The sequence below is a fragment of the Lycorma delicatula genome, chromosome 1 (assembly GCF_047948215.1).
Source record: "Lycorma delicatula isolate Av1 chromosome 1, ASM4794821v1, whole genome shotgun sequence".
In the NCBI taxonomy this organism is placed as follows: domain Eukaryota; kingdom Metazoa; phylum Arthropoda; class Insecta; order Hemiptera; family Fulgoridae; genus Lycorma; species Lycorma delicatula.
In genome coordinates, this window is record NC_134455.1 from 90,890,577 (window position 1) to 90,916,477 (window position 25,901).

At 29.6% G+C, this 25,901-nt stretch overlaps 1 protein-coding gene across 2 annotated transcripts in view; it reads right to left on the bottom strand.

The window, feature by feature from the left end:
• Cad99C (cadherin 99C) overlaps positions 1 to 25,901 on the bottom strand; it is a 985,647-nt gene that overhangs the window by 212,311 nt on the left and 747,435 nt on the right. For both annotated transcript variants that reach the window (XM_075357741.1, XM_075357746.1), the window contains one exon: positions 6,387 to 6,565. In XM_075357741.1, coding sequence (XP_075213856.1) covers positions 6,387 to 6,565 — 179 coding nt within the window. The remainder of the gene's footprint in view (positions 1 to 6,386; positions 6,566 to 25,901) is intronic.

Sequence of the window (25,901 nt, forward strand, 5' to 3'; positions counted from 1 at the left end):
TTATATTCCCGTACTCGTACCTATATAATAAATATAAATAACAGATCGGTTAGAAACGTTTATGAAGTCTATACATCAACCAATTAGTTGGTATTACACGGCAAATTACCTCAGAAAATCGTTTAATTGTTGCATTATAAGTTACTGAAATGTATAATTGATGGTTTGCATTATAAAAATACGCACCCACAATATAAATTACATAACATTTCATCAAGGATTTTATTAAATAAAATCAAATTTGCAACTTAAATCACCCATCAATTAATTATTACTTAAATAATTAATAATTCTTTAAAGATTTACAATAATTTATATGAAATTGATAAATATCTTCTTTTTTTAAAACTACTAATGATTTTTTTCATTCAGTACAACGTAAAATTACAGCTTTTAAACAGCAAGTATAGAAGAATTAGCAAAAAAAAAATAAATATATATATATATATATATTTATTAAATTTCCTCATTATCTGCTGATAACGATTATTTATCGACCAAATGTTATTTTTGTTTTTGTAAGAGATTTTGAGCATTTTCTTCTTTTCCATTGTATTATATGTTCATGTTGGAGAAACGCTTCTTCGTTTCACCCGGTAGGTGTCTTTAGGATCGTGTAATTCCGATAATTTTAATTAAATCTGTCAACAGTTGAGTGCTTTTGAAAGATAACGTATCACTAAGTACTTAAGTACTTTTAAAATGGTTATGATAATAATAGTAATTTTATTTAAAAATCTGATGTGGACACTACATGACTTCCTTGCATGTCTATTAAATTACATTTACACATTTTTTTTTTTTTTTAATGAAAAGTACATAAAATTTTATTTCATTAATAACTTCTGATATTTTTTTCATTTTTCTTTATTGTTATTATTGAATTATTTATTGTAAAAATATTTTTACAATCGGAGGTTAATAATAATTAATAAATCAATATATTTAAATAAAAAACGTTAAAAAAAAGGGAGATAAAGTCTGATTCGAACCAATGAACCTTTCCCTTTTATCATCCAAATATTTCTTTAATTAAAATGGTATTTAGCTATAACTCTGGAACCAATGAAAATAAGTGCCACTTCTGATATATCTTTGAAAAGCTCTCAATGAGGTCTTATTACTGCAGTTAAGAAAAAGTCAAAAATTCAATTATTTTGAATTTTGGGCTTTTTTGGACAGTTTTGGTCAAGTCGATTGCAATCAGAAATGGAGGTGCACAACTAGATGTTACAACAGTCCTAAATCCAAAATCTCAACATCCTACGACTAATCGTTTTTGAGTTATTCGAGATGTATACGTACGTAGGTACGTTCACGCTCAAAGTAGTCAAAATGGATTCAGGAATTGTCAGAATGGATATTACCGTTAAAATATGAAAATCGAACAGTTTCGTGATCACAATACTTCCTTTATTTCGTGCAAGGAAGTAAAAATGAGCTAAATAAAGATGAAATTCGGTACATTTTGAAATTTTATTATAAATAAGGGATGAATTATATGATGATCATGATACAGTTTTAACTTGTTTGAAGAGGGCTGAATAGAAGCAAAAAGATGCAATGTGCGGGTGCCAGATGATTTAAAAATAACGAATCTTATGGATTGAATTTTCATCTACGAATCTTTGCTGAAACTCTTTCAGTATGACAAAACTTTGTCAATTCATACATAAATAAAGGTCCATTTTGTAGATGTAAATCCTTCGTTATTTTTGAGACACTGTATAAAAAATTGTAGTTGTTCATACTAATTAATTAAACAAATTTGTTGTTCTTTGTCAGGACTATTTTAGCCATATGTATCTGAGGAAAACGTTTTACATCTAATAGCGGTAACGTTAAAGTTTTTAACTATTTTCTTTAGTTTTTAGGGGTTTATTTTACGATTTTATTTTAGTAACTACTAACACTCTGAAATTAATAAAAATTGTTTGATTTTTTTTTATACAAGCAAAAATTTGTTTAAATAATTTCTAAGTTCCAAAATTCTTACAATTTTCGTATTAAATTTATATAATTTATTTTCAGGTTTAAGTAGAAAGAATGTGAGAGAATTTTTATTACTATTTATTTATACACTGAAACTTGGCAGTTAGTAATTAAAAAGTAAAGAATATTAATTGTTACTTTACATAAAGATTTTTACTAAAATCTTCTTATTAAAATTGTTTCGTTAATATAAAATATTTACGTAGTTTTACGAAATAGAGTAAAGTTTTTTGAAGTAAAGAATGTTTAATCGTTATCCTAAAATAGATTTAACAGTTTAAATATCGATTTTTCAGAATTTTAATTAAAAAAACAAGCACACAAAAATATCTCTAACAAACAATAAAATAAGAAACATATTCGTTTTTCATTCAGTTTATATTTTAGGCTTATCGCTACGATGCAATATAATCTATAGAGACCGATTACTTAGAAACTTGACGACAGTTGTTATTTCTTGCATATATAGGCCCTACATGAATACGAATGGCTGATGGCCTTCAAAAGAACAACACGTACAAGATTGATGATAGTGACAGGAGACAGTTTCCTTTTGTTTAGTGAATACATAAAACACATACAACATTGCACACACGAGTACTTTCAAAACTTATTCACTTTACAGAGTCATTTTACCGGCTTAAGTTAAGATATATGCCGTAAAAATGTATGTATATGTAGTACTTACACAAGTTTTTGTTATGAACGTGTTATTGTATAAATCGTACATTAACTGAGCACGTATTCTTTATTGTATTAAAAACGTAGGTCTTAAGTCGTGAAAATTCAAAAATTATGCAATAATTTTAATTTTGTGTGACCATTTTGTATTAAACTTCTATGCTATACTAATAATAGTCATTGAATAATTGTTAGTAAAATCATTTAAATTTAATTAAATCATAATTTGAGTATCATAAGTTCACCTGTTCTTCGCGTTATTTTTTTTTTTTATTCTACGCTTTCTTCTTCTTCCTTGCATTTCTCTCCTTCTTTTCCTTATTTTTTACACATTCTTCTCATTTTTTGTATTCCCTCCTGTTTTTCTCTCACTTCCTCTGGTTCTTTATCATCTTTACCCCACTTCCTTCTCCCTAAATACTTCTTTTCCTCCTCATTAACCTTTTTCTTTTTCCTTCTGTTTCTATATCACTATTCTTCTTACTTTTCTTTTTTAATTTAGTTTTTGGGCCTAAAATATGGCATTTATTAGTTATTTGTTTTAAGCAATAATTATTTTATTTGCAGTTTATGATAAAATTCTATTGCAACTAGAGCTCTGCATATTGAAAGAGACAATTTTAAAAATAACTGAAAATTCTGTTACAAAATTTATATAAACTCGTTTCACCAAATCCGATCAGTACAATAATATATTCTAATTAAATTTCGTTCAGTTTTAAATGTTGAACAAAAATCAATATGAAATATAGATATTATGAAATGAATATTACACTAAAAGTTAAAAAAAATATCGATATGTAATTTAAATACAGCGAGAAGCTTTAATTATTTATTGATTTATTGTTGCATCAGCGACGCTGGTTGTATATGGTTATATCTGTTCACCTAATGAAAAATTAAATTTGGTTTTACATACATCATCTTGGAACTAGTAATAATAATTGTTTAATAATAAAAAGTAATTTTTATTATATACTCCTTATCTACGTGGCGGAATGATAGCGTCTCGGCCTTTCATCCGGAGGTTCTGGGGTCGAATCCCGGTCAGGCAAGGCATCTTCTATACGCTATGAATTTCATTTTCATATTCCCACGGACATACTTCTTTGTAAGCTTCGGTGGTGAACTAATTTATTAGTAAAAAAAATTATACAATTTAATTATTATTTTTCGTTGATCACTTTTATGATTATGGTTGATGTTGCTGCACGTGAAACAATTTTTGCACTGTTTTTTAACAAAAACTTTTTAGTGGACTGTAAATAAATGAGTTCTTATTATGCCCTTATTGTTGTGGCCCAGCTAGTCCCATACACCTTTTAACACAGAATGTAAACGGAATATAAATAGTAAACAAATAAGAGCACTTCATGATCTCATCAAGATTGTTTAAACTTCTATTGCTTTTCAAATCCACTTTAATACCAGTATAGTGATGAAAAATTTGTCCTCTATGGAAAGAAATCAACTGGAATTTATATTCAAAATAAACAATTCATAAAATGAAAATTTTATGTGTTTTTGAAGATAAATAATTTATTAAAACAACTTTAATTGGAATGCAATTTAAATCCTGGTTCGTAAATTTCATAATAGATCTTTTCTTATATTAAAACAAAAATATTAATTACTGAAATAATATGAATTTAGATACTGATATGCCTTTTAAAATAGTATATGGAAGGGATATTTTGAGTAGAGAAAACCCCAGTTGAAAATAAGTTCATTGGACTTATTCACTGAAAGGTTGTTGTCAGGTAGTTAAAATATAAATAAATGATAATTTAAAAACAGAATGTATAAAATTCTTGTTTTTTTTTTTGTGTGCATTATTTATATTATCTTCCACATTTGTTGGAGGGAGAAAGAGGTAAGTAGAAGTGTCCTAGAATTAATTTATGTCACATATTAATTTATATATTGAATTAATATCACGGTATTAAAGAGATAAGCTAATACATACAAGATTATACATACGAGAATACTCAAAAAATTTAATGAATTTTTTTCTTATATGGCTACTACGTTTTACTGCTAAAAAAATATATAATAACAGTTTGTCCGTACAATTTTAATCTTAATTTCAAATCTGGGTAGATTTAAACAAAAATTATGATTATTAAATGAAAATTCACGAAATCGGTAAAATTAATTGGCAATTTTATCAGATTAGAAAAAAGACGTCTTACAGTTTGACTTGGATGAAATATTTTTATATTTATTTGTAATAGAATCATTTCTAGTTATTTTCTAGAAAAGATTTTTTTCGATAATCCTTTGGTAAATTTTTTAAGATAATAAAGCACACGCTAAAAAATATATTTTTTAAATAAAAAGTTACATAGTTTAGATAAGCGACTAGAATATATTTTTATTCATTTATTACAATACGTGAGCTGAAAGGTTTGCCCTCGCCAACTGCTCTGTCTAGTGTACTAGTCAATGTATTTTATTAGTCTGTTGTGTGTGCATTTTATATACAAATGTGTCATGTTATTAGTAATCGGAAGATGTCATCTGGTTAGATAATACAACAAACCCCGCTCGACCGTCCCGTTGAAAGCCAGCCGACAGTTCGGTTGACAAAGACAGGGGCAACCTTCAGCTCACTTAGTGTATCATAGTATTAAAGTACATTAAGTACAAACGATTGGGTATTAATAACAATCTTATCGATAAAAGCGTCATTAAAGTTACTTGCCGCAAAGACTGAAATGCAATTATTTCTATTATTAGCTATTTTGTTTTTATAAACTCCAGCAGTTATGGTTTTATGGTTCACTAGAGTTGATAATCGGTTTAACCATAGATTCTCTTGATAATCATTTTACATATTGAAATCAGATGATGCTCATGTTAATAGATCAAGTTAATAGACGTACATGGTATTAAATAGGACCGATGTTTTTTTTTTAATAAATCGTCTACCTAATTCCGATAACCTATGTTTTCGCTCAGTAATATCGTCTTTTTATCCCTATTCCGCAAACCTTATTTAATTTTTTCAAGATATTATTTTATCATCAATCAGATTTCCTTTGAATACATTTTTTTTTTTAATAAATACCATTTTTTTACAAACTTCTCTATATTTTATATATAAAAAAAATTGAAGTTGGTTCCAGTTTTAAAATAAACAATTGTTAGTTTTCAATTTCGTGCAGTTTTCAAAAGTTTAAACTAAAATAATTGAAAACGTAACATATGTTATAATTTAGTTGGTTTTTAAGTTTCCTTTTTTTAATTTAAACTTATTTAACATTTGTAAATTAAAAATTTAGTACATATTCTAAAAATACCAGATAATTTAAACGATAAATTTCGGTTAAGCATCTGAAATTTTGTATGTTAACTAGAAACGTAATTTGATCATCCTAAACTATATATTAGCAAATTCTTGTGTATAATATTTTTTAAGTACAAATATAATTTTACAAACAAAAACTATTTTTAAACTCCAAATAAATTTAATTTTTACATATGTTATTTAAAAAAAGTACGTCTTCTTCTAGAGTTCCTGTTAAAATATCATATTTGAATTTTATTTCATGGCACCCATTACAGTAAAGAACAATTGAATAGCGGAATTTTCTTATTTTAAGATATCAAGTGTTCTTTATAAACACTGGTAAAATATACATCACCGAAAAATATTATAAAATAACCTTAGATTTACTAGACTTTATAGCTAATAAATATTTTCAACTTACCTGAAATACAATATGCGATAGATTATCTTTATCTCTATCAAGTGGTGCCAACAACTGTAATTTTTTTCCATTTAATATAAATATCGGATGGCCTTTTGGAAATACCAAATCGAGTGCAATATCCGCAAACGGGTTTCCAGTTATTGGAAGTTCAGGTGGATTCGTTTCTTGGTGTATTTCTGAAAACAAATAAAAAAGGTTAAATCGACTTATTTCTAAACGAATAAAAAATTATTCTTAAATTTATAAATTATAAAAAAATGAATTAATTAATCTTTCTAAACGAGTAAAATAATTTAAGTAATATATAATAAATATTATAAAATTTATTTAATCAATTAATTTCTATTTGTGTGTACACACATACACACACACGCACACACACACACACACACACACACACACACACACACACACACACACACACAGAGAGAGAGAGAGAGAGAGAGAGAGAGTGAGAGAGAGAGAGAGAGTGAGAGAGAGCGAGTGCGAGTGCGAGTGCGAGGGAGTGTGTGTGTGTGTTTCGAAAATGGTGAGCTGGCTATACTTTTTCGGATTCTACTTATAAAACAAAACAAAAATATCGTTAGGAAAAATGGTAATTTCTCCTTTGTTCTCTCTCGCTGTCCGCCATTTTGTTATTTTTATATAAAAATTTATATCTGAAGTTTGGACAAATGAATTACATTAATATTTGATAAGCATCATGGTAATAATTTTTTAAAATTACAAAAAAATCAGGCCTTAAATATTTTCGCAAATTACAAAAAGGCGGCCATGTATATATTTCAGTCCGTTATATCTCCACAAATATTAATTTTACCAAAATTTTACGTTGTTTGCCAAAAAATATTAAGCCTTTTATTTTGAACAAAATGACATTCTATTTTTTAAAATCGGTTCACCACCAATAGCCGAGTTATGGTTGAAAATTGTTGCAATTTTGAGTCTGTTTTCATGTTCTCCACTTTACGTTCAATTCGATTAAATATTAATTGTTTTTATTTATTGTTAGTTATAGTATTGTAAATTAGTATTAGATTAACTAATAATTTTCTCACAATAATAAATCTAATAATTGACACAAATTGCAACATCAGTTTTCTCCCGTAGCTCGACTATTTGTTAACCAATTTAAAAAAATAAAATGCTATTTTTTCAAAATAAAAGGCTTAATATTTCTGCAAACAACGTAAATTTTGATATAACCAATATTTATGGAGATATAACGGATTGAAAAATAAATACGGCCGCTATTTTGTAATTTGCGAAGGTATTTAATTCCTGATTTTTTTCTAATATTAAAACTTTATTACCAAGATGCTTACCAAATATTATTGTGATTCATCAATCCCAACTTGAGATATAATTTTTTATATAAAAATAACAAAACGGCGAACAGGGGGAGAACGAAGAAAAAATTGCCATTTTACTAACGATATTTTTTGTTTAGTTTTACATGCAGAATCCGAAAAAGTATAGCCAGCCCATCATTTTAGAAACACTCTATATATAATACAAATTAATTGATTAAATAATTTTTTTTTAAATAAACAATTAAATGTTATTTATTTTAATGAACAACTAAAGTCACAAAATTAGCACATAAAATTGTTAAATTATATTCTGAATTTTGATTATATAATAAAAGTTATAAAAAAATCTTTAGTTATATTAACAAGTAGTTTCTTTGTTACTACAAATCAAATAATTTTAGTTGTGTATCAGTGGTTTGAATTTGAAGTTGATTTTAATTAATGACACGTGTTTTAAAGTAATCAACTACTGTTATTAAAATATTTTCCCACGTTAACATTTGTACGATTCATCATTTGATGAAATAAGTAGTTGTTAACACTACACAGAGTTTCAACCGAGGGGGAGAGAGAGAGAGAGAGAGAGAGAGAGAGAGAGAGAGAGAGAGAAAGAGAGAGAGAGAGAGAAAGAGAGAGAGTGAGCGAGCGAATGAGAGAGAGTGTGTGAGAGGGTGAGAATGAGAGGGAGAGAGTGCGAGAGAGAGAGGGAGTGAGTGAGAAAGAGATAGTAGGAGAGTGTGTGAGAGAGCTGAGTGTTATGTAACCGATTCTGTCAGTATTGTTCCATAAAAAAAAATAGCTGACAACACAGTTGCAGGACTTTCCCTCATGCGGCTTTTTTCTGTTATACGGCTTACATACACATTAACACTTAATTTAAAATATTTATCATTTTATTTAAACATAATATTTTTTGTTTATTTAATTCAATTAGTGATTCCCAAATGTGCGCCGCAGCGCTCCGGGGAGCCGGGGCTTCTTCACAGAGATGCCGCGAAATTTTGTAAAAGCTTCATAATTTATTGAATCAAGACATTTAATGTAATAAAGTAAAAAAATAATGAAGATACACCAGTTTTATTTATTTTTATCTTTTACTTAGCTGTAGTCATACTTATAGTTAGGGTAGGGCGACATGGAAAAAATTTAATTGAGAAAGAGCGCCGAGACTCGGAAACGTTTGGGAACCACTGAATTCAATGATTCTAACTAAGGATGTAAGCGCGCGTGCATACGGTATTTCATTCGCTCGGATATGGCGGTAATAGCAGTTACTTTAAATACTTTTTTACACAATATTTTTTTTACAATATTATTCAGTTATTTAATTCTACCGCTCACCTGTTGACGTCATATCATAGCTGTCGACTATAACAGCTGTACGTCAATACTACACTAGCGGTCCTTGTGGTGAGAGGTGGTAGCATTGATGCAATATACTCACTTAGCCAATAGTTTATTTAGAGCGTTTTTTAGGGTGGGGATGCGATAATAATATTTGCAAAAAATTGATATTAAAAATAATATTTGCAAAAAATGTTTTGCAAATTGCTGTTAACAAATGTGCCTAAGAAAAATAAGATCTTAATTAGGCCAAATCTCGAGATAATGGGAGTGACCTTGCTGTACAGCCTCACCCCCTTGACCCTTTTAAGTTGAAAATTTAATGGCATCAATGCCTCAAATATAGAGGTAATTTGAATAGATTTGGTCAAAATCGGTCCAGTAATTCTGAAGATATAAGGAGTGTAAGACCAAACACACACAAGTACGTACGAACATCTGGGAAATTTCCATTCGGTTTTTTGGGCCCCTTAGGTATCAAAATGTCAAGATCCAATGAAAACCACGTATGCCCAAAATGGACCGATTACAGTACTTTCCCTTTTAAAGCTACAGCTCTACTATAAAGCAAACGACAAAGTAAAAATTGTTTGTAATATAATTTAATTTTTTTCTTATAAAATTATAAGCCTTAATTTTAAAACATAAGCCCAACTTAAAATTTTAAAAAAAAACCGCAGAAAATTAGAATAAAATATTTAAGGCAGGATAATGTCTTAATGTATTTTATTTTTTCTCCAATATACATCCTGAATGAGATAAAAATATATCTTATTTTTATTTATGTATTATCTTCACACACAATTACAAACAATAACATAATTTCAGCAAAGATCAACATATATTTTTGAAAGCGAACTTGATTAAAGTTCACTTCAGTACTTAGACAATAAGTATAACCGGCCCGGGCCTTGGTGTAGTAGACTGCTACCAGCAGATTTACCGAGTTTAGTGAAGACCGCAGTGCTGATTTAGACCTGCTGTGGATGCCAAGGAGCCACCTGCAATAAATTATGGAAGCCCAAGTCAGATAAGCAGAGATTATCATCCACCGTAATCTTGAGCATATGAAGTTGAAGCAAAAAATGACCTAGGCAGAGCAGAATTTGATTGAATTTGGAAGGTCAACCTTCATCTCTGCCTTAAGTGATATTCTCTCTAGAGTGCAAATTATTAACAGTACAAAATTTCTAATATTAATTCAATAAATATTAAACATTTAAATAAATAACCCATAAGTTCAATATTTGAATGAAACCATAAAAATGATAATCAAAATGTATGTATCATTCTATTGCAGTAAACATAAATATGAATTGTATGTAAAAAGAAGACTTTTATGCATGATAAATTAAAAATTTTCTTCATAAAAAAATTGAATTTAGTGTTATATATAAAAAATTTCATTAAAATATCTTTTTTTGAAAAATAAAATTATATGAGTCCACGTTAACATTATTCTAAATATATATGATCTGATATATTATATTATCGCCTTAGACACGAATAGTTAACAGATAAATCCAACGTGTAAAATTCATTGGTCACAATATAAGGTAAATGATAACAATCTGACCTATCCTATTTTTGCCATTTTTAATAATGTATAATAAAGATCAATATTTATAGTGGTCATTATTCTTCTTTTTTTTTTTTACGTTCTGACACAATTTAGATTACAATATACTCGTATTAAGGTAGGTGGTCCGCTACACCTACGAGAAGTTAAATCTTGTAGCATTACTCTATATTGTTCATTCCATCACAATCAACCATTAATTTATTGTATACTTCATCAACTTGCATATATTTCATTCAGTTTTTAACTTTAAATCATCATATTTCCTACGGTTTTTATTATTACCTTTTTATTCGTATAAATTTAAATCTTAAATCATAAATTGGGTCTTCATTTTGTGACGTAACAAATTTAAATATAAAGAAGATATTTTGTATTAAAATTCAATTCAGGTTATAATGTCAGATTGTAGACAATAAATAATTTGGAAATTTAGAACAATAGATATTTGTTACAATGCACGGCTCAAATAAGAATGGAGTAAGGAAAAATTACTCTGAATGAATTAAATACAATTACTCGTGTTTTTACTGTATATTGCATTTTATATAAGTGCTTTAAACTACAGAGTAGATTTAAATTTTAAATCCCAATTTTTCCCGATACAATTTTCGATGAAACCAATTTTTCCCGAACGGCATTACAGCCTTACGTATTTTTGCCGGACAGAAAAGAGAATTCCTAGACAGTTTTTTAGTTAGGATACCATTATTTAGCTTCAATGAAGAAGCCAGGTTCTAGAAACTGCCAGGGGTGATAGCGCAAATTGAATAAGGAATAAAAAAAAAATTTTTTTTTTATAAAAAATTACCATCCCAATTTCAGTTGTACCCATTCAAGGAAGAAGGAACATAGATGGAAAGGGACGAGTAAAGAAAAAGGATGTTTATCCACTGAGGGAAATCATCGTTCTTGTCCAAAACCAAACCTTCGATTGTATTTAACCGATTGTATTTTTATCACAGAAATTGATGGTGAGTGTAAGCTCATCACTGATAAGCCGATGACTTAGGTGCTACTATTAAGTTATTTGTCGCCATCATGAGCCAAGGAACCAATCAGGGTTGAACGAAATAGTAACAGAATTATTTCAGAATTGCGAAGAATGTTGTTTCATGACTATTGTCGTAGAAAGAAATTGGGATTTCTATTTCATGAATTTTAGTAATAAGTGGAAACAATTCCATCATGATAAAAAAATGGTAACAAAATCTCTAAACGGAATAAACTAATAAAGAGTTATTTCGTCGCTATGGAAAACAACGATACAAGTTCACCGTATTGGTTAACTGTCATGTATTATCTAACAGCCACTCCCTCCACCAATGATTCACTCCTACTAAAGTGCCACCCATCCAGATCAGTTTTTTTATATATATTGGAACTAAATAAAATAATTTAAATATCGGAAAGAATTATACAAACAGAAGAAATATATTTATGGATTTAATTAAATGTCTAATATTAAATATAAAATTCTAAAAATGTATTCAAAAATAGTGAATAAATAATAGTGTATTATTTATTTATTTATACACTATTATTTTATAAATTAGAAAAAAACTACAATTCTGTTATACAATTTTGAAACGACAAGAAGCATTAATAATTAATTTGGAATATTCTTTATTTTTGCAAAACATTTGTTAAAGCTTTATTTTTATTGCATTTAAATACTTGAATTTCCAATATAGTCTGTGTACTGGAGTTCAAGAAAGGGTAACATTTAAAAAATGTTAGGCTTAAGATAAGACGAAATGGTTCTTCCACCATCCTATGAGACACTATAATATCTAAATTGTTACACATTTGTTTATATAATCTTATTTTTTTTTATATGCAAAGGAACACACTTATCAGAACGAGTATATAATCACACAACTACAAACTTCAATGTTCTTCGAAAAAATACTTAAATTAGCAAAATTTTGGCAAGAATCCACTTATAATAGTAAATTTATAAGTTTATTTTTAAACGAAGAACTTTTAGTTTTTAATGCTATCATATAAAAAGGCAGACCAATTATGTAAATGTATCCTATTTTTTAGATAAGAAACAAAAATACAGTTGTACAAATGGGTATAGATGTAAAATAAATCCCTTAGACAGTAACATTTTCTCTACGTTTAAAATTAACAACTAAAACAGATTTTGTGTAGCTTAGTTTTTATTTTTATCGTCGTTTATTATTAGTTTAAAAAAATGTTCTTATTATGGTATTTAATTGAGACTTTTTTTTTAAAGATCTCTATATAATATAATGCTATAATTAACGGTAGCTAAACATATAAATAATAATATTGATATTCTCGTTCTTCTAGTCTTTCTATCTTTCTCTTTTTTTAAATTTTGTCAGCTGCCCTTCTTTTTTCTTCCTCGTACGAGGTAAAGTAAGTATTATGATCGTGAAAAATCTCGGTTTTCAGATTTCAACGGAGATATCCATTCTGACATCCCTGAATCCATTTTGACTAGTTTCGGAATGACGTCTGCATGTACGTATGTGCGTATGTAGCTCGTATTACTCCATACGATTAGCCGTAGGTTGAAATTTTGGATTTAGAACTGTTATAACATCTAGTTGTGCACCTTCCCTTTGGATTGCATTGGGCTGGAGCAAAATTGTCCAAAAAAGCTCAAAATCCAAAAAGAAAAATTGGATTTTGAACTTTTTCTTAACTGCAGTAATAAGCCCTCATTGAGAGCTTTTCAACAATATATCTTAAGTGGTACTTATTTTCATCTGTTCCAGAGTTGTAGCCAAGTGAAATTTTAATTAATGAAATATCTGGATCTTACAAGAGGAAGGCATATCGGTTGAAATCCAACTTCATCTTCTTTTTAAATATCTTACATCAATTTTTTTTTTTAATTTAAATATATTGATTTTTTAATAATTAATAACCTCTGATTGAAAAAAAATTCAATAAATAACAATAAATAAAAAAATATGAAAAAATATCAGAAGTTATTAATAAAATAAAACTTTATGTACGCTTCATTTTAAAAACATGTGTATATGTAATTTAATAGGCGTACAAAGAAGTCATGTAGTGTTTACATCAAGTTTTTTGTTAAAAAATAATTGTTATAATAGTTTACATAATAGTTAAAAGAAATCATTATTTAAACATACTATAAAAAATATTTAACATAAAATACCATAGTATTTTATATTTTAAAAAACATATAGTTTTTCTCTTATGATGTCACAAAATTTCAGAACAAGATTTACCCTATTCTCAATCGAGTTACGATGACTTGTTTCCTGGGAAATGAGCATGCCGGATTTTCTTCGTTAGTACTTTTTCGTATTTGACGGAGTTTTTGAAATTTGATCTGATCCCATTTTTCGTTCCAGTTATCGGTCACTTTCTTTTTAGATATTTTTTTGAGCTTTTTTATGCGTCAGCAAATTGTTTAATTATACAGCATATTTAGTCAACTTATCTGCTTATTCATTCGGTTTAATGCTTAGTGGGATGGTATCCAGGTGAGTTTAATGTCTGCAGAATGTCTTTTAGCGCTGATTAAGTTGAACATTTCGATAATTTTTTTTTAATTATGCCATGTCCGTTAATTTATTTTCTATTGCTGTTATTACACAATGGGAGTCTCTGAAGTGTATTACTTCTTTATATCAGCTTCGTAGATATGTTTTAGTGTTTGCAGAATGGAAAAACCTTCGGTGTTGAAAATAAAAACGTCATCTGGGTGTTTGAATAAAAGATTAATTTTTGCATAACTAAAGCGTAGCCTGTACGTTTTTTATTTCAACGCATCTGTATATACGTATAGATAATCTGCGTAATTTTCAACTTATAGTCTATTTTTATGTCCCTATGTATGTATATTTATGTATCTGTGTATGGCTATGTATGTGTGTGTATATGTGCCTATGTATGAGTATATATTTGTCTATATGTATTTTGTAATCGACAGTCATATATAAAAATGCCTGTATTGTCTTTCAGCATTTCTGTTGTTGATTGAAGCCTAGAAGGTACTTTAGCAAATATTAATCTTTAATTAATATTGATTTGTCTTTTAATGTAAATAGATTAACGTTGCCACAGCTAGCTAACAACCTTTATTTGTGCAAAACTAAAAGTTTTTTTTTAAGTTCAACAAACCTAGATACATATATTATAAATTATTTATTATGGAGTAATTATTATTTAACAGTAACAACTTTATTCATATGCGTTCAATATACCTTTATAAATTAATTTAATATTAAAAAGTAAATGAATTTAAATTGCGAGAATAAAATTTATAACTTCTGGTAATATAAATTTATTGTTTATTGTTTAATGTCGTGACGTAGAGCAATTTAATTTGTTTATATCAAATCTTATTTAAGACGTTCTCTTATTCAGTAGTTTGTTGTATCATGTATCCTAGTACAAACCTATTGGTGGTTAAATAGGAAAGGAATGTTGTTTTATGACCCAAGATTACATTCCATTGATGGTTAGTGTTAAAATATACACTACAAGATACTAATCTTTAATAGACTATAGTGGTGTTGTTATATAATAAAAATAATAACGTATGTATAGGTACTATCTATCCAGAATGTTATTTATGTCGAGTTAATAAGACTGTAAAAATCGGCTACAGATATTTCAAGTCTTGATATTTTACACATAGGCTATGTAATTATGTTTTATTTAATGAACATAATAACAGCTAAATAATTATAATAACAATAATAATAATAATTTTTTTCGAAATAGTTCTACACATTTTTTGAGTCGTATATACATTTCAATTACGAACTGAGGTAACACATTGTAAGTAATACTAACCCATCTTAATATAAACCTAAAGAGGTTAAGAAATTCTTGTACTTTCCTGTTCGTAATAAAAATATATGTATATTCCCTACTAAAATACAAAAAGATTATTAATCGGACATGAGATAAAAATCACACCTGATAACCATTCTCAAGGTTATCAAGAATCCAGGCGTAATATGCATGCTGAAAATAAAATGAGGAGTGAAGTATTTTCCTGTTTTCATTATTATTGAAATGTACTGTTGCATATCGTCAGCCCAGGTCCAGCGATATTCAACTCTGTATTTGTTATCTTTACTTTCTTCACAAATTATACTGATTAAATAATGAGCATTCTTACTCTTAGAAAATGGCACTCTACTAGAGTTTTCCAAAAACATTTTTTATACAAAATCCTTTGCATATGTCAAGACCATAAAAAAGAGTAGGAGAAATATGTGAATAAATAAATTAATAAATTCTTTCTGTCAAAAGAATGCGTTACACTCATTCTCTTTAATTAGCTGGTGATACTATGTAATAGCGGAAAATATGTTACGTGTTCACGGTTTGACAAGGATATTACGATACATTACACATAAAGATTCTTACAGATACAATTTATTTACCCTAAAATCACTTACTGCATACAAAATAAATCAATTTTAAATAGAAAAATACATTGCCGATGTTACTATAAACCTTAAAATAGATAATAGAAGTTAATATAAAATTAACAAAAGATTATAATAGCCAGATAACAATTAAAATATCAACAATTCGCTTTATACAGAGTGCGGCAGTTAATCGGGCGATTTTGCAATACTGGTTTTTTACAGCTAGACTGTAGTACCCAAGAAATCGCGATTGTGAGAGAAGCATTTAAGTGAAGTCTATGCTGTTCAGCGCGTCGCCAATCTTTCATTCGAACTGTCTGACCACATTATACGGCGAATTATACACAATGACTTCAAACTTCACCCAAACAAAATTTAAATAACTAATGAACTACACGAACATGACTATGAAAACAGGGTAAATCTTGGTCAAAATTTCCAATACTGGGCTCCCAAAAAAATCTTAGAATTCCCCTAGAGATCGGTGATTTTATCAAAAGACTAGCAGAGAGCGTACGGCGGAATGGCGGTCATCTAAAAGATATAATTTTTAGACGACAGATTTGTCTTTTCCATGACTTAAAATCAAAAATAGTAAATGGTTTTACCATCTGTGTTGTGTTAATGTTTATTAAAACCAAATAAAATGACTAATTTACTCTTAATAATGGTTTTAAAATCACCCGGTTTACTGCCGCATCCTTTTTTCTTTTTTTTCCAAGTCCCAGCGCTCACCGCAGCAGCCCATGAAACGACTTTGTTGATAGCGTTAATAGTTGACCGTCCCCGCCTGAAGCCAAACTGATTCTCATGGAGGAGGTTGTTGTTTTCCAGTTCCTCAATTAGTCTATTAGCAATGAGCCACTCCACAACTTTTCCCATATTATTAATGACATTTATAGGGCGATATTCGAGAGCTCCTGGATACTGCCGCTTCCTGGTACAAGAATTAGTTACTTTTATGTTCACAAAAAGAAACTAGCTTATACTTTTATAAATGAATGCCACCTTGTCCCCCGCTCACAACAAACTTAACAAACAGCTTGTCATACTTAACCTCAGACAAAACTGTCCCAGAACGGAACATTCGTACGCACTCTTCGCCGTTTGCTACCACACACCCATTCATAATGTTCTTGTACACTCTCTTCATATTTATTGCACACTTAGCTGAAACTGAAATTGAAAAATGAAGTTTGCTGGTTCTGGGCAGTATTTATATCTTCGAGCCTAGGGCTTGGCGTGTAATAACAGAAACCTACCTTTTTGTTTGTTCAAAGGTAATGAATTCTATTGTGCGTAGAATCTTTTATAATTTATTAGAAAAAGAAAAGATTATTAGAAAATTGTTACCAGATATTTTTTATTAGTTATAAAACTTTTAAACTTCTATTTTTATATTTTTTTCATTACCTTATTCAATATTCTGGATCGAGTGATGGATCATACATTTTTATCTGTTTAATCAATATTATTTTCTCTATGTTCTCTTTTTGTACGACATTACTAATACCACTTTTCCACATTGAGTTCCTAATTCAATTATTTCATTATAATTAACAATGATAAATTTTCACAGTGACAACTAACATAGATCAAGCATTTAAAAACAAGGTTTAGGTATTTTCCCAGTTTTGGGTTAAATTATTTTAACTTCCGTCCTGGGCAAGAGGATAAAAACTCTGAATAATTTTGAAAAATTTCTCATTGTTTAGTAGCTAATGCTTTCGCTATTATTCATTTAATGCAACTTTTTATCCATCTTTACAAATTTCCACTTTCAGAGTAAAAAATTAAACATTATAAACAAGTTATTCGAACGATAATATGAAAGTCTTCAGATAGCAGCTTAATTTATTTGGGGAACCGTACATAGTTGCATCCCTTGTTCGTAGGATGAGTGTATTTGTAATGTGTACAAATCAAAATTCTCAATCTAGGATTTGATGTTTATAACTCAAAAACAGAATGATTGCATGTCATAGAGTCATGGGGCTTTTAGCATTAAAATATAGCTACTTTAGACAGACGTCAAATTGGGAAACTACCATCTGTACCACTCTTGACACAAAAAATTAAAAGAAAAAAATTACAATTAGAAGTTTTAAAACCGATATAATTAATACTATCATTACGTTTAATGAGATTTTTTTTTGTTGCTTGATAATACCGCCACATAAGCTTGAAGCTTCTGCGCCGGGTGGAAGTGGAATTTTGTAGCATATGAAAATGCTATTCCTGATCGAAATTTAAACCCATGACCTATGGATGAAAGGCCGAAACGCTACCACTCGGCATGGAGATCGGCGAAATTTTAATTAGATATTAAAATTTGTTCACCAAAATTAAGTCAATTATGTAAACTCAACGTTTGTTTTCGGTCGCTGAATAATTGTATATTCATATATACTAAAAAATGTATATAAATATACCGTTATTTATTTAAAGGAATATTATTAATTAGACTCTGTTCAATAAAACATCATTACATATAATATAAAGATTGTCGCACTGCACCTCAAGAGATAAAAGTTTTGTATTGCACAAAAGAGTGCAAAAATAAACCGACTGAAAAAATAAAAATAAGAATGTAAAACGTGACCTGTATTACAAGTTGTCCCAGATATAGTCAAAACGTGATCAATTCAAGTGTGAAATCTCCCCTCGCTCCCTGACCCAACCACCCGTCCTATATTATTTATGTTCGTACTTAATACATAATTCTATTATAATACAAAATGTTGCAAATAATAATCATCGAATTTTATCGTTTACTTGTTATAAGTTTAATTAAATTTATAAGTTCGATAATGTAAATACCAAACAATAAGCTATCTTAACATTCTAATAGTAACAAATTTAAAAAAAAGGATTCAGTATAAAGCTCAGAAAACCGTTTATAAAACATTTACTTAAATTCTAAAGCCAGATGACCAATAAATTTAAGATTTTAATAATGCAGTGTTCCCTTAAAAGCCCCATCATTTTCAACGCCATATGTAAATTATTACGTAAATATTTTCCAATAAATTATTATTTATTAACTAAACTAGATCATAGGGCCTTTTTTAAAGTTAAACACTGTATTATTTACTTTTTTTAATGGAATTACTTATTTGTTTTTATATAATTTTTTTTTTAATGATTATTCTTTAAGACACATTTTAACTATTTTTGAGCTATTTAAGAGGTTATCCTGCTAACAAGTGATTTCAGTAACCGTTCAACGTAGCTTTCTATTAATAATAAATACAATATTTTAATAAATTTAACATCGAATTTTAATAAGCGATTTGATACCCAAAAGATAATTATTATTCATTAATTTAAAAAAAAAAAAAATATTAATTACTTAGAAGTATGCTGTTGTATGTAGAAAAATGACTGAATAAAACGAATATATACGTACAATATCATAACACATTTACAGAAGAATAAATAAATAAATTAATTAATAATAATAAAAAGAAATCTCCTAATTTTTTGGTACAGTTTCATTCAAAAATTGAAAGAGGCGAATGACTAAATTCTGCAAAAAAATTCAGAAAAATCTACTCCTCATTGAAAAACAATGAAATTTTTGTAGATGGAATCTGTGTGAAGGAAATTTTAATGAACACATTTCGCTGTTTTTCTGATCAGTTCATAAGGAAACAAAAATGATAGCTAAAGAAAATGCATACAAATTTGTATGGTTTTCGTAGAAAATTCTTTTGAAAAAATACTGTCGGCCGAATAAAAGGGTTTAGAGTATAAGTAACTTTAATGATATTCTGAAATTCTAATTTTTTTGCTAATATTTTATGTTGTTAGGTTTGTTGATAAGTGGTTTACGAATATCTCTTTTTTTAATGAAGTTAATTTCGAGGTATGTAATGATCTAATTCTAAAATGTATGATTTATGTATTATTTATTTTCTGTATTTTATATATTATAATATGTAATCTGAAAAAAAGTCTAATTTATACGTATGCACGTAATTAAAAAACTTTATTTGAACTTATTACTACCATCAACTTAAATCTAATTTTTTAAATAACGCCATATTAAATAAGTATTTGATAACATTTAAGGAAATAAGGAATAAGTAATATTTGATTGTAATTTTAGTACTGTACTGTGACTAATTAGTATTCAAACTATATTAATATGGGAACCTACTAATAAGTCTTCTATCTTTGCAGGACCCAATATTGTACAATTTATGGAAGCAAATAAATAAATAAATAATAATTTTTTTTTGAGGTTTTTAAGGGCATCGACTACTTTGGTCATTAGCCCCGTCCCACTTCAAAAAAAAAAATAAAAAAAATGGTTCAAAATTTCTTGTTCTAATAGAACTTTCGAATCCAATTAATCACCGTCTAGGCTTTCCTTTCGGCCATCCTTTCTTGCACCGTTTTTCCATTCTGCGAACGGCCTCAACTTCTGATGAGAGAGTATCTGAGACTTCTGACATGGCATCCTCTTCTCTTTCTGATGCCAATGACGTTCGCCTGCTTACGTCAGGTGATGAAAGCTTCGTAAGTGCTGTAAGCATCGTTGCAATTGAATCTAAACTCGCAAGCGATGCATTTTCAGCGGCTGATGAACCTGATTCAATCTCTAAGGCTGTGCTTGGGCCGGCTGATACAGATGCTCTCGCCGCAGTTGCCCTCTGAGCTTTTGGAGGCTCTGTACATACCGTTTTATTATCGTCTTTGTCTGGTGTTTTTTTAATAACTACTTACACCTCCATTTCGGTAGACCCAGACATTTCCTCTACTTTTGGCGCAATTTCCTTATCTTTCTGATTAGAAGGAGTTATCTTTTTTCCTTTTCCGGATAAATTAAGATTTTTACTCATTACAATTGGTGGCGTTACAATCGCAGGCTGGTTTTTTAAACTGCACTGGTGCATCTCTCATGTCAACGGCGTCAGTCCGGGAATGAGCCTTCTCATCTTTACTATGTTTTCTCTGATGAGTCGACTCAATCTTTGAATCAATGATTCTTTCAATCATTGTCGCAAGACTTGGTGCCATCGTGTTAAGCAACTGCTCCACGTTAATTTTAGATGTGGAAGGGGCAGCCGCTGCTTCTGCATAAGAAGTCGATGGTCGAGGTGTACGTTTATTTACAATTTTCTTCGCCTCAGGATAACTAACTTTTAAAACGTTTTAACTTCCTGAATGGCCGTTTCTAATTTATATATAGGGCAGTTCCTTGAACGACATTTATGTTGCCCTTTACAGTTAACGCAGATTGGAGGGTCTTTAGATGGGTCACCCTCATGTGTTTTTACTCCACATATACATATTTCCTGCGCTTCACATCTAGCTGTTGTGTGTCCGAATCGTTGACACTTAAAAAATCTCATCGGCTGCGGAATGAAAGCCCGTACATCAAGCCAGCTCGTACCTTTTCAGGAAGATTCGGCCTATTGAATGTCAAAACATGCGAGGCCGAAGGAAGAATCTCACCATTTCTTCTCATAGTAAGTGAGAGTAGTTAAGAATGGACTAACCTTTTGAAAGTTTCCATTCTCCTTCGTAATAATTAAAAATCTTGGTTTGGTAACATTGTTTCCAAACAACGACTTTCTCAATTGTCTACTGATTCTGTCAGTATCTTTCTTTATCTTATCAGACTCCTTACTCTTTTTCCTCTTCGCTTGTGGCGAATCGGAGGTTTCTAAACGAAGGTGTTTACGTGCACCCTCTGCCACGTTAGTTGGTTCAAGAATATTCATGAACATTTATCCCTTCTGTAGCAAGGCTAGCCGCCGGGGTACACCCCCACTCCAGGGCTACTAACCTTGGAGGTCCAATCCGGTACTCCGGTGGAACCGGCATATGTCCTGGCAGAGCGGATGCGCAGTCTCTGCGCTGACTCCAGGCTCCTACTTACCGAAGCTCTCAGAGCACCCATGCACCGACATACATGGGCACCATTGCTACATGCTTGCCATCGCAGGAGGCATGTGGACAACGGAAGGGTCTCCGCTTCACCTGCAATAACATTGACCCTGGCCGCCACATCGCCAGCTCTAAATTTGGTATGTGTCCGCTTCCTAATCATTTAATTGTTCATATCCTGCAGGTAGCCGAAAAGTCCCATCCATCTGGTGACCTGAAGATGGAAACAGGTCAAAAAGAGTAATATATCTGAGGAATTTACTCGGAGCCCCGTTAGTCAGCTATAAGTATTGTACATAAGTACAGCTGTTGCCGCCCTGGACGTGGAACATAGATGTTGTGTTCCGGACGTGGGGATACCTACCTCAGGGCAATAATAATTATTATTATTATTATGACTCTTTTATTTACACGACTGCCGAAAAAGAAATTTAATATATTTAGGGTGTTTGTATATGTGAATGAAAATTTGTTCCATCGTAGCAGCTCAACGGCCGAAACGATTTAGATGTATGATCTCGCGATGGAATCCTAACGTTACCGGAAGTGCTATGGGGTATATAAATGTGTGTTTTGTGTATATGTGTGTGTGTATGTGTGTATATATATATATTTAAATAAATTTGAAAAAATTATACTACATACAAAAATTGTCACCCGCACATTCTAATTACTCCATATGAGTAATTATCCAATATTAAAGAGCAATGTTTGTCAGCAGTGTTTATTAATATTATTATTATTCTCTTATTAGATGTAAATGAGATAATAGCGTGTTCGTTAGGTTGTGTTATATATCAAAAAATATTTACGTGAATTTATTCAGCCAAATGAGCAAGCATCTCTTATACCTTTTTATTCTTATTTTTATAAGGCATTGGTAAATGTGAGAAACTGAAATATTTCTTAGACAAGGCGCTACTGTCGATCTGTTTACAGTGGATTACTAAAGAAAGAATGAGAATAAAAGTGGTACAGTCGCTTTTACTGCATGTACACGATTGATGTTATCCCAATTTTTCATGTAAAATGATTTTATTAATACTATTATTTTTTTTTTTGTTTTTTGTATTGCTAGTTAACAGATTGAAATTTGCTATTGTTTCATAAAAACAGTTCACGATATATATAGAACGATTTAAAACAATAAAGTGTGAAAATGAAAAATAATATATAGAATTATATATTCCTAAGTTAATGAAAATAAATTCGCCGTTTTTGAAAATAAATAATAAAATCAGAAAAGACAAAATAATACTGAAAAAAAGGATCTAATTTAATTAATGCAAAACATAATAGTGTTAATTTAACACAAGAAGATATGATACTAGTGTTGTCAGAGGGTCATAAACAAGTTTAATTCACTAAACCACCGGTGTGCTACCTGGTTTTGCCAAGTAATATACAAAGTACATCAATTCTAGGTGGACGTTCCAAGGAGACGCTTGCTAGAACGATAGTGACAACCACTCTTTGTTCCAATATTATCCGTCAACCACAATCCATTATTACACATTCTATAAAACTGCCACCACCTGCACAGATGTATGAAATGCTCTGCATCTAATGTGACAAGAAGTTTACAGCACAAAAAAACTATCAATAATAATTTTTCTAAAAATTCTAATTGACTGAGATCACGAAACATTACACAAAAATTATTAAGATAATGTAAAGTTAAATTGTAAAAAAAAATAATAATAAAAAAGACGTGAATCATTTACACTAACAACGACGTTTCTTTTGAATTACATTTTCTTAAACTCTGTCAATCATTTAATAAGATAGAATAGCTTAATGTAAAATGAACATTAAATAAATTTAAATTATTATATATTGTAAGCTATTATTATGTTTTAACTTCGTACAGTAATTGCTGTTAAGACTAACCGGTGAAAGGTGGGATATATTTAACACTGATGTAGGTCACCCACAATCTCTAATCTTTTTAACTTTAAAGAAAAAAAAGAAACCCCTGCAACATAAGTTACGCAACAAGCTATCAACGCCAACGCATATACAGATTGATAGTTAACTACCAAAATTATTAACTAACATTACTAGTGTAAACAAATCATTATTTTACAGCCTATACGAGTAGATAATAAAGTAATAAACAGGCCTCTAACAATAATTAAATGAATACGATTTGTAATATATTTTATTGAAAATTTATAATAATAATTACAAAATAGAAACGATATTTATTTATAATCTATTTATTATTGTATGCTTACTCATTTATCATTACAAGAATACATCAATAATTTTTTTTTCAAGTTATGTGAAAAAAAGATAACTGTCATTTATGATCGGTCTACTCATACAGTAGGAAAATACGGCAAGCCCACTCCTGATTGTTGAAGTATTATTTATCTGAAAAACACGTCAGATTGATAATAATAAATGCAAAATTCTAAATAATTTTCAGTTAAAGATACTGCGACACCGATATTAAACAAAAGAGTAAGTTGGCAAAATAGTAAAAAGAAAATCATACAAAAGAAAACGAGTTAAATAATAATAATATATAAACAACTCCCATTCGTCGAATTTATACTAAAAATAAATTTATAAAAATAATATGAAATTTTATCTTACCTAATTGATAAATATAGATTAAAGATAAAAACAATTTACAAGAAAATAAAAAGAAGCCTTAAAAATGGAACATTTATAAAAAAAAGAACACGAGTTAGGATAGCTTAATAATAAAGCGTTTTCAAAAGCATGATTTTTTAAAGGACTGTTTCTAAATCCGTGTAGTTAAGAGTATATTTGAAACATGTGAACAAAAAATAAATATTAAAGATGGTATCTTCAGAACAGTATTCAAATAAATAAAAATGAAGAACATTTTTAAATTAAAATTATCTTCAAACTTTCATTGATGGAAACTCTCAGGCTCTCTACTTTTTTTTATAAATTTACGCCACGTATTTCTAACTCGTTTAAAAAAAGAATAAAAACTCTTTGTAACATACTCTTATAACTCTAGAGGAAACGTTTTCTTTGCCTAAGGAGAATTCTATTGTTGACAATTATGCTCAAGATGTGAGCTAATTATTGTAATATTGCGTTGAAGTTTTAACAAAAGATAATTTTTTCATTTTTGAAATATATTTAAGTATATTTAAAATAGCATTTTATATTAAATTACTAATATTTCGATAAATGTTTATTCGATAATACACAACAGATCACATTGAGGCGAGCTCAGTAGAGATCCAGACTTGGACCGGTTAGAGTGTCTACGGTATAATGTTCTCCTCAATACTTGATCATGGTTGCCTCTTTCTCTGATTTCTTCTCAACTCTTGGTTCACGTTTTATTGTGGGCGGCGATTGAATGCAAAGCATCCTTTCTAGGGATCTCGACTAATTTCATCTAGTGGCAGAGCTCTGAAAGATTACGTTATTAGCATGCATCTAAATGTCTCTCCGGATTGCAGCCTAACTACTGACATTCGAATCCTAATAAAATTCCTGACTTGCTGAACTTTTTCGTATCCTCGGGAATTTCGCGGATATACACCGAAGTTGATAACTTCGACTTGACGTCTGACCGCTCAACCGTTCTGCTCGCTATCACGACGTTATTAATTAAAAAGGAGGTGTCACTCAGTACTCTATAACAACAGAAAAGAGTGAAATTCCTACATTAACTAGCTGAGTTGAGGATGAGTTGTTAGCGCCTGTTAAGTTGAAATCCTCCGATGATATCGATAATGCGACGCAATACGTGACATCAATCCTACAGAAGACTGCTTGACTATCGACACCGGAGGTTAAACGTGAGGATCAAATGAATACAGGCCACCCGAGGAAGGTGCTAGATCTTATTGCTGCAAAACGGAGACCCAGGAGAAGGTGGCAGCGATATAAGAGAGCCGATGATAGGACATCTCTAAACAGGACTGCTCGTAAGTTGAAACGACTTTAGAAACTTTTTAATAATGACACATTTAAGTGTTATCTT